The sequence below is a fragment of the Manis pentadactyla genome, chromosome 4, assembly GCF_030020395.1.
Source record: "Manis pentadactyla isolate mManPen7 chromosome 4, mManPen7.hap1, whole genome shotgun sequence".
Taxonomy (NCBI): Eukaryota; Metazoa; Chordata; class Mammalia; order Pholidota; family Manidae; genus Manis; species Manis pentadactyla.
Window position 1 is genome coordinate 8120682 of NC_080022.1, and position 14382 is coordinate 8135063.

At 46.5% G+C, this 14382-nt stretch overlaps 1 protein-coding gene across 4 annotated transcripts in view; it reads right to left on the reverse strand.

Moving 5' to 3' along the window:
- Positions 1-14382, reverse strand: part of MTOR (mechanistic target of rapamycin kinase) — a 144647-nt gene that overhangs the window by 13890 nt on the left and 116375 nt on the right. For all 4 annotated transcript variants that reach the window (XM_036925182.2, XM_036925181.2, XM_036925183.2 and 1 more), the window contains 12 exons: positions 12634-12759; positions 12406-12537; positions 8730-8845; positions 7785-7902; positions 5224-5469; positions 4508-4608; positions 3741-3837; positions 3304-3402; positions 2891-3013; positions 2513-2695; positions 1968-2102; positions 1588-1762 (listed from right to left, as the gene is read on the reverse strand). In XM_036925182.2, the coding sequence (XP_036781077.1) occupies positions 1588-1762; positions 1968-2102; positions 2513-2695; positions 2891-3013; positions 3304-3402; positions 3741-3837; positions 4508-4608; positions 5224-5469; positions 7785-7902; positions 8730-8845; positions 12406-12537; positions 12634-12759 (1651 nt within the window). The remainder of the gene's footprint in view (positions 1-1587; positions 1763-1967; positions 2103-2512; positions 2696-2890; positions 3014-3303; positions 3403-3740; positions 3838-4507; positions 4609-5223; positions 5470-7784; positions 7903-8729; positions 8846-12405; positions 12538-12633; positions 12760-14382) is intronic.

Sequence of the window (14382 nt, forward strand, 5' to 3'; positions counted from 1 at the left end):
GGTGGGAGCAGTCAGTGCGGATCAGAGGGTCCCAAACCCATTAGCTGGTAGACTAGGACTGTTTTCACAAGACCCCAGACTATACATACCTGACCCAGGCACACCTCTACAAACAAAAAAAAACACTCCCTGGAATTGATGGAAAAAAAAAAGGCTCTGCTTTTGATGGTCCCCCAGGGAGATGATGTCCAAATTAAAATTAAGTGAAATGAAGAAAAGCTCTGTGTCTGAGGACGAGGAATGATTCTGCAGAGTCAGTCATTCTCTACGTTCCCTTCCCCAACCTACTCTCTGTCCTTCTCTGTCCTGAGAAGCCTGATCCCTAGGGGCTGCACCATTGTGCTCCCAGGTGGGCTTGGCCAATGGGGGCACTGGCAGGAGGTCAGATGGCAGGAAGAGGGAGAGGTCAGGGTATTTGTCCAAGACCACTGGCCAGGCTACAGTTTTAGAAGCAGCTATGACCCTGTCTGGGCTTCAGCCTCTTTCCAGCTTATAAGCCTTTGATGATGTCTTGCCAATGGGTTTCAGCCCCGGGCAAGTTTGCTATGGAGTCAATGTGACCAAAGAAATTGACAGCAAAACCTTCTTTGGGGTGAAAGGGTTTATTACCCGGCTTGTTCTCCTGGCAGTAGGTCGAACACTAACGTCTCTGCCTCCGCCCAGAGCTCTGGGCCGAGCTCTCTATATAGCACAGTAATAGCTTATTGCCTAAAGGTGTGGAAGTGGTAGCCTAGCAACAGGCCAGTTACATCATCACGTGGTTTAAGTTCAGTGAGGATCCTGGCCATAGGAACCCCAGCTTCCCCACAGATGGGCTCCCCACCCTCCATGTCTGGAGGGTGGGTGAGTGACAGCTTCTCACCTTTGGCTCTAGGATCTCTGTTACACGTCTGGAAACAGTTCCCTCATTACCCCAATTAAATATGCTGAGAACCTGACTGACACCTATTTCCGTATTAGAGGATGCCAGCTCATGTAGAGATGGCCACCTGTGACCATGACTAACTGGTGCTGGTGAATAATCACTACATTCAAAACACATGAGCATTATTAAAGGGGAAAGACCTCAAAGTGTGATCAGAGTACTCAGGCCTCCTGAAACTACCCTAGATAGGAAACAGCATCACTGTGAGAATTCATTTCTACCTCAGTTTGTTCACTTGGTACAATTATTTCCCTCAAGGAGACTGATGGTAAGAAAGAATATTCAAGAGCCCAGAGGCCCCCTTCCCTCAGGCTGATTTGCCACTGTCCATGCTCACATCCAGATGCCGCTTTGTCGGCCTCATCAGCTCCCCAACAGCTGCCTACCACAGCCAGTCCTCCACACTGCATGCCTTTACGATTTCCTTCTGCCCGTTCTCATGCAGGATTATAATGCTTCGTCTGAACAAGCACAGCTACATGAATAATCCAGGAGTCCCAACGAGGGAGTACTAAGGAGAAATGCCCTGGTCTTCCGTTCCTCTCTTAGTAAACATGGGAGGGACGGAGCACAGGCGAGATGAGCAGTGTGAGTAGTCAGCAATAATTCCAGAAGAAGGTGGGAGGGAGACGCAGGTGGCCACAGTGCACAACGGTCCTTACCCATGAGTGTCAACTTCCGGGGCCTCTGCTTGGATGTGATGACTTGTAAAGACGGTGCTATCGACTGAATGCGAATGATTGGCTGGTTGGGGTCGTAAGTTCCTGGTACAGCCAATTCGAGGTCCCGGCACATCAGAAGTTTTGGGGAAACATACTGCAGCTCTAAGGATGTGAGCTGAAAAATTACCACAGGGTTTAGTTTTCTGACTCCAGTGAGGAATTTAAATGCAATTTAAGTATTTTTCAAAGGATTGCTAATAGCAATGATCTGTGTCAAAGTCTGCAGAAACCAGCTGCTTCAGAATTACGGTTATAATGTTCATAGAAAGCAAAACACAGACTATCGTGACAGGAACCTTGCTAGAGCCTGAGGACCCTACCTGCGGCAGCTGCTTTGAGATTCTTCTGAACACATGGTAGTAGAGGTCCCAGGCTTGGGTGAGGTCCTTGACATTCCCTGACTTCATGTACTTCCGGCACCACTCCTGGGCCTCCATTAAATCTCGACCATATGCCTGAGAGGGAGAGCAGGGAAAGCAGGCGCATTGTCAAGACGTCGGCTGAGCCACAAGGCTGGCTCCTGGAGCAGCAGGCGGAGCACCTCAGGGGCACCTGCGGCAGGAGGGCACCAGCATGACGGCCCAGTCAGAGGAGCCCCGCAGCTCCCCAGAGCTCCCCGCCTCAGGGTGCATCACTGGGTAAAGGAAGGCCAAGCAGAGACGACATGACCCACGGGGGAGGCACGTGGTTTTCCAGGAAATATTTAGGGAGGGTTTTTATAACTTAATGACAATTGAATGTCTGGTGTGTTTATATCTGGGACCTCCACTGGAGTACATTTTATTCAGGTCAGCAGAAAGCTCAGGCTGGAAGGAGTCTGGTCACGGCTGTGGGTCACGTTGTTTCATGCTCCTGGATTCCATACCTGGTTAAAGGATGTCTCCTTCAGAGTCTGCGGTCCCCGCTCCATCATAGCATGCAGGGGCTCCAGCACCTCAAACATGCCTTTCACGTTCCTCTCCCCGAAGTACAAACGAGATGCTTCTTCCAGGCCTTCGTGCCACATCTCATGCCACAGGATGGCCACTCGGATTAGCTCCTCACTCACCTAGATCAAAGAGGGGAGGAGAGAAGCAGCAAGGATAAACGAAACCCAGAAAGGCCGGTCTTGGGGAAGCAGGAGGTACTCTTCCTGGCAGCCAGAGGGGGCATGCAGCAAGTTCCTGAGGAAGGAAAACCACCTCTGGGGAGCCCTCTGGCTGGGTGCCCAGGACCGTGAGGTCCGCACTGGCTCCTCACTCACCATCATGGCTTGCTGTACCAGGGTGTTACTGTGCTCGCACATGTTCTTCAGAATCTTGTTGGCTGCGTTGTGACGGGCTGTGGTGGTAGACTTAGAAGCAACGGTCAGGGGGTAGATGAGGGCCTGAGCAAATACAGAAGGAACATTTGCATACAAATTTGTGAAAGCCGCCTGATACTAACTTTAAGGAGGACTAAAGAAATGTGAGTATGATATAGACACTCATTTGGTCAGCCAGGCAGGGACAGCTCCTTATTTGCGGGAAGGGCCCTGGATCACTGGGACTGCCGGCGGGGCAGACCTTCCTAGGCTCCTGGTTCCTAGGATGGTCTCTAGAGAAGCTTTGGGGAAGGCTGAGCACCAAATCAAAAGGTCAGTTGTTAGATGAGAAACTGCTCAGGGTCTCCACATACCTGTGGGTGATACCGACCAATGTCGGTGAGAAGCTGGTGAATGAGACGTCCCACCAAGGGCCTGGGTGTATCGATTCTTGCAATGAGCTGAGGTATAACCTGGTATTCAAAAAGACACAGTATGCATATCAGACATAGAAAAACTCTAGTTATTTCTCTGGACAATGACCAGATCCTGTCACTGACCCACTGACCCTGTCAGTGACCCACATACACAGGTGCATCTTGGCAGATGCGGTTAGGCTCTGAAATGGCTCACTGCCTTTAGTTCTCTAAAAGAAATTAAAGAAGATATGGAGTCTTGCTCTGGGGACTGAGCCCTACGGCCTTGGTGCTACACAACAAATGCTCCCTTGTTACCCCGGACACCGCATGATTCTAAGGGACACAGGAGTTGCGAGAGCTGACTTATCCTTACCTATAACAAGCATCCTCACCTGTAACCAAGTGTCAATCTGGATGGCTTTCACCCCTTCCACTAAGGCTTCATTTACATCTGGCCAATGACCATAATCAAACCATAAGGTGAGGACTCTGGGAAAGAAAAATGAGAAAGTCACAGGAAATTTAGTTTTCCCACTTTTGCTGTGTGTTTTACATCTTTAAGATTCCTGAGAAGAGAGAAACTGTCAGGTGGCTCTCCAGTGTTTAGTCTCGGTCCACTTGGGAGTGGGTGGCTGGTGATGGCTGGCAGTACTTGACTGAATACAAGCAGGGTCATTCCAAGTGGATGATTATTTCATTCCAGATAATGTACAAAGATCACCAGAGTATAAGCTCAGAAATGGATAACCCATGGGTAAACTTTGCACATGGGAGTCCCCTGCATAGCAGTGGCAACAGGTAAACCTGGGACTTAGCCAGCCACAGATCCTCAGAAGAAGGGGGGGGTACCTACCCCCATCATCTGTAGTCTCTGGGCCATTTGTTGAGGCCTCTTATAAAGTTGCCTCTAAAAGCTGAAGGGATTTTAGCAGTACTGCAAGAAAGAGATGACTATCTCCTCCCTACATAAAAACCACACATGGAGAATTCTCAGGTCCCTTCTCCTCAATGGGTGCAGATTTCACCCACACGGGGGCCTGGTCAGCTATTCCCCTTGGATGTTCTCCTCAGGATGGGGAGGAGAAAGAAGACTTTAGGTGTAACTTCGGTGTCCTGCCATTCACACGGCCTGCAGGGCTTCCCTTCCCTTCCCCAATACCTGAGCGTATCCTGGAGATTGTTGCCCCGTGACAAGGAGATGGAACGGAAGAAGCCCTGGACGGCAGGGACGGTGTACATCAGGAGGGTTTTGGACAGATCCTGTTGGAACACACGTGTGTTAACGGCACTCCTGCCTTGGCTTTCTCACCTGTCAGACGGGCATAACAGCATGCTAGTAGTACCTACCTCAAGGAGTGGCTCTGAGGAATAGATTAGTTAATGGACAAGAGCCTTTGCATTAGTCCCTGGTGCACAGCAAGCACCCAGTAAGTGGCCACTGTGTCATAATTGTTACTATCTTGGGCTAATGGTGGCAGGAGATGGGGCTGAGGCTCTGACCATCAGGATCTCTGGCCTGTCAGCTGCCCCGCCTACTCTGAACAGACAGCCCAAGAGGAGCGGGTGGAAAGGAAGGCAGAGGACAGATCCTGCCAGGCTCTATCCTCGGACTGGACCAGCAGACGCGCATGGCCACCCACGCACACAGGGGCAGGGCATTAACAGAGTAAGCTCACTCTTCCGGGGCCCTGGCGGCAACCTGAGCACAAGCATAGGCACAAAAGCACTGTCTCAAACACTGCTGGAGGCAACGAGGCAACACTTCCTAGCTTCATCTGGCTCTTGAGAGTGAAACCTCAGGTTCCTTTGAGCTCCTCCCTCCCCACAGGTGCCTGTGCCTGGCCAGTCCTCAAGGGAGGAGGAAGGGAAGGGTACCTCGGTGACCTTCTTCTGCAGAGGGGAAGGGGTGGGGCTGTTCTCTGTGCTCTCAGCCTCACTCTCGCTGTTGCTGCCCTCGGTGCTGGTGGCCGTGGCGGTGGTCGCTGTGGTGGCAGCGGTGGCTGTGCTGGTGATGTTGGCCCCACTGGCATGACGCAGCTTCTTTTTCTCATCACGGGCTTGGTTCTGATGTTTATAGTGTAGCACAGCTTCAAAGTTCATCACTGCCCATGCGTGCCAGGCCTGGGTGGGGCGGGGGTCAAGGACAGACAATGGGGGCTGTGACCAAGAGCAGTGGAAGGAGCTTCGAGGAGCGTGAGGCTAAAGCTCAGGAAATGCTGTGACCGTCCTCTCTTCTCAGCAGACAGCAGAGCAAAATTTCACTTCAATGAAACACTCAGGAAAGGGGGGTTTTACTAAATGCCATGTGATCCCTTCACTGTGTGACCCGCTCACCCTAGCAGTGACCACACTCAGTGCTGTTGGGGAGGTGGCGCAAAGTGGAGCAAGCTCTGGTCCTTACCAGGGCCCTTCTCTTCTAGTGGGGCAGCTAAATCATCGGTCTAGCAGTGGGCAGACTGCAGGGGGGCACTGTGGGATGGACAATGGGAATGCCAGGGACAGTGAGTGGGCAAGGTCCAGAGAGCAGAGATTTGGGTAGGTCTGGAAGAGAAGCCTTCCATGGGCAAGAGAGGGCAGCAGCAAGGACCTCCTGGGCTGGGGCAGGGCAGGGACAAAGATGCGGGCTGGGCAAGCACAGGATGGTTCATGGGAAACAAACGGCTCTGCCTGAAGCTGGGGGGTATGCAGGAGAGCGGTGAGGGGAAGCCTAGCAAAGTGGCAGGGTCAATTGTGGAGCCACTGGCATGCTAGCCCAAGGAGGTCCCATTTCTTTCTGGGTTTTAAGGATCCCTTGGGCAGCAGTCTGTAACACAGATCACTTAAGAGAGGAGCAGCTAAGGGGAGTGAAGGTCTAAGTCTTAACCAGGTCATACGACAGCAGGAAAGGGAACAGAGGGCGAGCATTATGGAGCTTTTCCTCCATTTAGCTCTCACACCTGGTGCGGGCCTATGAGACAGCCAGTGCTCACTGCCATTGGCTGGAAGAAGGCTCCGGTGCTCATTTGGGCAAAGGAGGAACTATTCACACCACTGAAGTTTTGAGTTACTGTGACACTATGGTATAGCACTGCCTGGTGTAGAGAGCCTGGGGAAGTTTGATTTGTAAGTCTGATCTCGTAAGTTTGCAGCAAGACATTAAATAATCTACTAAAATAGTTGGGCTTCCTGGATATCAGAAAATTTCTATGAATTTCTTGCTAAAAACTTTTAACATAAATGTGTCCATTTCCCCACCAAAGCAGAGTAGATTGATCCTATTGACCTTTATTTGGAAAGAATTCTACAATGACCCAGGTTCAGTTTTCTCATATGTTCATTTACTTAACAAATAATTCTTCTGTATCTACCATATGCAAGGCACTGAACTAGAATGTCGAGTGAGACAGAAACAGTCCCTGAGTGTGCACAGACACACTGATGGCAAGAGACAGCACAGACACCAAGGAGTGATACTAGGAAACAATGGAATTCCTGGGACCAGTTTTTTTCTTGTGACTTGTTTCTTTCCTAAAAACTGAATGAAGAAAAGTACTCTTGTTAGGAGATAGCTCTAATTAGTAAGGTTCCAGCTAATTAAGGGTTTACTGGATTTATTTTTTCTAGCCTTGGACTGAAGCTGTCCTAGATAGAATAATTATTGTTGGTAACATGAATCAATTTTTCAGATCAGAAAGAAGCATGATTAAACCAGGAAAAGATTTTTACTGTAGATGCCTCTGTGGTCTCAGATGCAAGTTTTGACACGGGAGGGATTAATTCACAAAGTATTAGCAAGCTAAGGAAATACTGCAGAGAAATTGATGACATACATCTTACAGGCCAAGCAGCTATTACCAGGAAACGCCTCAGAAAAGATTTAAAAAATGAGGACGTGTGCTCTCATCAAATACCTCCAAGACCTCTCCTTCACTAGTTCAATCACATCTTTATACATTTCTCATTTTGTTTATCTTCTTGAAAAGTTTCCTATGATATAACAGGATGCTACCGAGAGCCTTCCAATAAAAATAGAGAAAGTTATGTTCTTAGATGAGGAGCAGGCAGGGATGGAAATCAGAAAAAAGCTGGAAAGGGACAGATGACCTAAGGGAAGATAAAGTTCCAGAGACTGACCATGTATCCAGATGCTCCAAGGTAAACAAGCAGCTGAGTCTGTAGGTCAAGAGCATTCCCCAGTGCCACACACATAACAGTGCAATAAATTACTTTTCGAATAAAAGAATCTATCAATCTTTGTATCAATTAAGCTTGTAAGGGGCCTGACACACTGGCTCTTGGCACTCAAAGGAAGCAAACTCACAGTATCAGACCAGTACCAAAGCTTGGCTGTGAGCCAGCGGGCACAGGCGAGCAGAGCCAGGCTGACAGACACAGACAGGGCTTTACATTTGGAGAAGGCACCGCGGGAACCCCGGCCGCCCCTGCGTCTGGGTTACCTTGTACCAGCTGCGGTCATGCTCCGTGGCGGCGCTGTAGTACTGCAGGACCTTGGGGATCGTGCTCTCGTTGATGCCCTGTAAGTTCAGCTGCCACTCCCCAAGTTTCAGAAAACATCTGAAAACAGAGAAACAAGCCCCGCTGCTCCTTCCTCAAAACAACCCTCTCAAAGAGGACAATGAATTATGTTAGGGATGCAAGAAAGCCTCTTGATACTCACTCTGGCTCTCAGAAAGCAACATGATGGAACCACTAGAATTCCTAACCACATGGAAGGAAGAAGATGGGCTTTGTGGATAAATTTTTAAGGTATCTCTTCTACTTGACCTTTGTCATTCAATGCTAGCATAAACCAGGTATTTGGTATAAAGAGGTCTGTATGGACCTATCTATGCCAGATCCAATTTTTGTGGGTGACAGCTGTTGAGAGTAATTTTTCTTAGTGATTGCTATATGGCTTCTCCCTTACTTTCCCCTTCTCCATTCTTTACGATGATACTATTAACAGCTAACATTTGCTGATTGCTACCATATTCCAGGTATTGTTCTAAATGCTTGGTGTAGTCTTAACCATTAATCCTTATACCACCTTCTAGCACCCTGGGAACTAGGAGCTCTCACTATCTATCTCTTTTTATATGAAGACAACACTGAGGCACAGAGAGGGTAAGTTGCTTAAAGTCACACATCAGAGTAGCAGCATAATGGCATTGAAAGCAGGAACTCCAACTCTAAAGCCAGATAACTAGGAGGAGAACAGCACATGGGGGTCTTGGGCTGCTGGGAAAATAAGGAGCAGCATGATTGACTGGCTGCCTGGGATTCCCACTGGATGAGGTGAGAGCACTGTAAGCAACCAGCTGCCCGGGCAGCCTTGAACGGTCCCCTTGAGGTGAGGCTGCTGACAAGCAGGGCTAGTGTTCCCCAGCCAGTGGGAACCTCACCGGGCCATGAGCTTGTGCAGCTCTTGCTTATGCTGCTGGTCCTCGGTAGCGATGGCGTGCTGGGCTTGCTGCTGCACGGTCTGAACGAAGTGCTGCATGTGCTGGAAGGCATCAATCTGTAGCAGGACAGAGGCACAGGGAGCCACTTGGCACTCGGCCTAACTTCATGGAAAGAAACTATTGTTCATCTAAAAGGCATGTGAGCCAACCCCTCTCCCAAGAGAATACCCCAGAACAAAGGATAAGGACCTTGTAAGACAGAGGACCAGTGCATGATGCAGGGAGATGGCTGGGCTTTTCAAGAAGATTTGTATTTTTTCAACTGAAGTCTTAGCTCTCCTTGGCCAAGTGTAATTACTGTTTTAATAAGGCTTAGAAGAGCTACTTGCTTGGCTACCCCAAATAACAATTCACATGAAGTAATTTGAAACAACTGCTTACTTCACTATCAATATATTGCCCTGGGGGAAATTAGGCTTATGGGGAATTTTTTCAGGCTAGTAAAACTTAATTATTTGTTTCAAAAGCTATGGTATCTTGACCCTCCAGCAGAGCAAAACCCATAGTTTAAAAGATCTGATAGAACCCTTAGTACCCAAATAAGAACATAGATAGGGTAAAGCCCCATACATTCAAGTGGAAATAGGGGAAGACACTAGGCAGCAGACATCTAGTTGAACACAGTGGCTTAGGAGCAAAATCTTCAGAGCATCCTTGAGCAGTTAGATGTATTTATACTACGAGATCTTATACAAAGTGAGCAGAAGGCATCTGGATTAGGAACAGAGAGCAGAACTAGGGATGAGCAGAGACAGACTCAGACATCTGGGGCTTAAGTTATAGGCCATTTATGTGAACCAGCCATGGCCACCAACATTAGCATCTTGATAAATGGGGTCCGTACTATTTTTAAAGAGCTTCAAGGATGGAGGTAGACAGAGCACAGACATCAAAAACTCAAAGAGAAAAATGGTAAAAGCTAAATCCACCAACATAGAGAATAGAGACAGTATGTGAGGGAATGTGAAAAAGAGGCTGTGTGTTCTTTGTTGCAGGAAAGGAGGGAAAAAAACACTTCAAATAAATAACGTCAGAATTTCTCCTTATAGTAAATCATATAAGTCTTTCTTTTCTTTTTTTTTAAAATAGAAACATGTCATTGGTGATAGCCTTGATGGAAAAAACAACTCCCTGGCTTGGGGGCCAGGACCAACCTCAGATACTTCTCAACATAAGCAATTAACTGGCATCAAGAGACAGGGCTTAACCCAGAGGCAGAATGATGTGATGAACAATTTATCAGGCAGCTAATCCATGCATGAGGACAGGGCAGACACACAGATGTTCCCACAGTTAACAAGACACCTGTCTCCCTCAGACACCTGCCTTCACAGAGTTCCATTACTCACCACTGGCTTTGAAAAATGAACTACATTAGCATCCCACATCCAAGAAGTGATAAATGTTCCTTTAGTTTTTCTTCTATGAGACCTACCCTGACCAGACTTAAATGTGATTAAAAAGAAAAAAAAAAAAAGAATTGGGAGGCAGTACTAAAAAGATCAATCTTGGAAAAGGTGATTGATAATTCAGTGTGATTAGCGTGCACATTAAGCAGGTGAGGACTAAACAGTAACTGATACCAGGTGCTTTCCTGACACACAAGCTATGTGTCATTATAGCCCAGACATAAAGTTTAAACTCTTTTTGGGAGACTAGACAAGTTGTTAGAGAAAAAAAAAAATAGCTGCCAAAACTGGGTATTGGTTTGGATTTGAACTTACTAAATATGAAATTTAGTAAGTTTATCTGGCATGGGAAAATAAATTAGCTTTCAACTCTGTGGCACAGAGCTAAATTATTTTCACAGAACTGAAAAGGTCCTATTAACAACTCCTTTTCTCCATCCACAGGAAGTGAGGAAGGGGAAAAACAATTGTTTCTCTTAGAGGAAGGACCGGTCACGTGGAAGATGGGGCTTCTCTCAGGGCCAGAGTTTAAGCTGAGCATAGCATTCCTGGTTCTGGACTACCTGAGGGCTGTGGGCAAGAAGGATGTTCTCAGCTTAGTGAAATTTCACCAAAGGACCAACCTGTCTTTAGATTCTGTGTGTGTTTCATCTAGGACAAAGTTGTACATTCACCCATTGCCTGATGCCTTCCTGAAGAACAGGGTCTGCTTTTCTCCAAACACTTTCATCTGCCTCAGGCAAGGCACAGAGTACAATCCTTGTTTATTGTGAGGGAAGTAAAGCTCAGAGAAGTGAAGTGACTTGTTCAATAGCGTAATTATTATTAAGTGGTCAGTTTTCTTTGAGTAGCTCCTGAATTTTTGTGAAGATGTGACATCTCTAGCTTTGAGCTTGAAGTTCAAGCATCTAACTTTAAATAGGTCTCTAAAATTTTAATCCATGTGGTTTTATGGTCTCCTACCAGAGTTTGGGCCCCTAAGAAAAGGGTAAAACCTGTGGAGAAGTTGGACTATGGTTGTATGTTGAAAGAAGCCACTCTTGGTTGAGATATTAGCCAAAGGGCTCCTTCTGCCTCCTTTTGGCAACATATTCAAAGACTTGGAGGCTATAAGTAGGAAGGAAACCAGGCTATATTCTGATTCAGCACCTTCTGTTTTTCTCATTTGCCTGGAGGAAGGTAAGGCTTTGAATCAGAGCTGCTCTGGCCAGGGAGGCTCACGGAGACCAAGCAAAAGAAAATAAAGCCCCCAAAACTTGTATTTTGGAGAAAGAAACTTGGGCCATTACTATTGATGTTCACCCCAGCCAAAGACCTAGCATCTAGGTGCAGAGGTGTTGATCCCACTCTGGGTGGCATTCCCAGTCAGTCAACCACCCACAAAAGAAGTTGATTTCTAGACACAGTCTCTGAGGATCCCCAAGTATGCCTGCAGCAGAGACAAGTGCTATTTATCACATCGTTCCACAGCCATGGCTCTGGTGGCTACTCTGCATTCCGTTCTCATCTCAGGCACCACCGTGGGGAACGCAAATGGGAGAGGAGAGCCGGGACTCTCCTGTTTGGTAAGGAGGATGATGGGAGAGCCAAAGCAGGTGACGAGTCTGCCTCAAGGGCCTACTTGTTAATCATCACCATCATCCAGGGAGATTGTTTAAAAAAAAAATAAAAACAAAAAAACCCCACCAGGAGCCACATCTATTTCCCCAGGACCTATCTGCTAATAAAGTGAGAGGAATTCCACATTGGCTTCAAGATGACTTCCCCCATGGACTTCGGCCATTACACTCTTGAGCGTTGCTGCTTTTGCCAAACTGATGATAGGAAAGCAGATGAGAAGTCTGAAAAACCAAATTGGTCTTGTGAAAGTTCCAGTCTGTGTTTCCACAAAAATGCTGCTTTTTTAAGTACCAAACAGCCCATCTTCTTTTAGGGAGCAGAAAGTTGTTTTTTTCTATTTTCCAGCACATTCTGGCTGCTGATATAACTGTGATTACACTCATTGGTTTGATCAGTGGTATACGTGCATGCTGTCAAATATGATTTACTTTTAGAAATCTGGCCAAATAGCTTCCTAATAGGAGCAAACTCCTGACACAATGATTTGGACATTGCTTCCTCTGGGGCCTTGAGGAGGCAGCGAGCAGCAGAGAACGTGAGCATTCTGGAGAAACACAGTCTCTTGCTGGATGGACTTGGATACAGACCTTGCGGGCACTCTTCCACATGTTTTTCATGTAGGCATAGGTCACCTGAGGGTGAACTGTTGGCAGGGGATGGTCAAGTTGCCGAGATGGGTCAACTCCCAGGAGCAACACTAAGGTTTTATGAGCAAGAGCCTTAAAAACAAGACAGATTGGTTTTTAAACAGAGCTGGACCAGAGCACCACTCCCTCTTCAGCCTCCCACCTCACCTTGTGCTGGGGGTTACTCACCAGCCTGCCACTCTTGCCACACAGGCTTGCGTACTTGAGCCAGGTCCGCATGTCCTCATGAGGGCTGACCACAAGCGACCGCACCATCAGAATCTTCTGCCAGTCCTCCACAATACGCTGGCAGCCCTGGAACATTCAGAAGCGAGGCTTAGATTGTCCTCTGCTGTATCGTAACCCTCACTACCAGCAACGGCAAAAAACCGCCCCCTGAACAAAAAAGAGATACATTTGCATAATCTCATCAATGTCAGTGAAGGGCCCTGTGAATGAAATCCCTGTTAGTAACTTCTCAAAACCTGAGAAGCAATAGACTGGGGAATCTGCAGCTTGAGTCCTGGCTCTTCCCCTTACTATCTACATGACTGAACAGGTCACTTAACCTCTCTGTGATCAATCTGTAAAATGGGATAAAAATAGTACCAACTTCATAGGGGTATGGTGAGGGTTCAGTGAATTAAATTATTTACATTTCTTTTCTGGGTTGTAAATAATGCATTTTTAGCTTTACTTTTCTTGCTTTGGTCTTTGTGATTGTAGATGACTAGCACTGACAAACAAATTAAATTTAAAATATATCATCCAAAATTCAAAACACTAGTTAAGTATAAAAGAAGTTCAAACAATAAAATTTTCAAATGATGATATTTTTAAAGTTGATAGCATTTATATATCTGAAGTTATTAAAGCTTAAACCTGCACTGAGACTTTTGGCTTTGCTTAGACTCTCTCTCCTTAATTTTTGTCTCAGATCAGCACCTGCATATAGAATGGGAAGTGCCTCATTCATTTACACACATTAATTCTTTTTAGTTAAAAAGAAGAGTGAATTATTCATTATTAAAGGGGCTAAGCTAATTTCAGATCGAAGAGTAAAGTGACCTGAGAGTAAAGACTCTCCTTTTCCACCTTTGCTGATAAGAAATCAGACTTGGAGACAAACCACCAGGGGAGATGGGTTTCTGAGATCTATCACTTCATCAGTGAATTCCATGAAACCAAAAGTGCTGTCCTCCATGAACAGAAGTCTAAAAAAGTCTAGCAACAGTGGTTGCAGGTTTTTAAACATGACAGGATGCAGTTTGAGTCTGAATAAAGAATTTAACACAAGTAAGACTGACCTCTCAAACTGCCCCATAGGGGACACTGAGGACTTCAGTTTTAAGGACTTGACCACAAAGTGGCAGTCTTCGAGCCTACGCAGCTTGTTGAATGTTTTGACAGAAAGCCATTCATGAGAGCCAAATTTCTACCACAAACTTAATGCTTTATTTTCAGGCCATGGACCGTATCTTTCCATTCCATTAAGTGTGACAACAGTAATTTGCAAAGTTAGAAAAAGAGAAAAAAGTACAGAGTGATTGTTTTTGGTGACTTCTTGCCATCTGCTCGTTTCTCCCAGATGCTGAAATAATTTGGCCCCCTATCAGCCAAAAAGCATCTTGCTATCTCAAGGTAGGAAAGTCATGAAGGCTTAAGATAATGACAGTGTCTCAGACACAGTAAAGTCAAACATGGGTCTCCTCTTGCCAAGACTCGTTTAATCCACCCCTTTTCCAAATTGTTATTTGGATGAAGTCCCACTTGTTGAATGGCAGAAGACTGATCAGATAGATATCTGATTTGGAAATCCTTCATCCCATTACAAGCACTTAAAAAACAGGGGTGTGTACAAGTTAAGTGGGAAATGCTTGCTTTGTGGAATTCTTTTTGGGTGTCCAATAGACAATTTTCCATCAAAACACTCAGTGG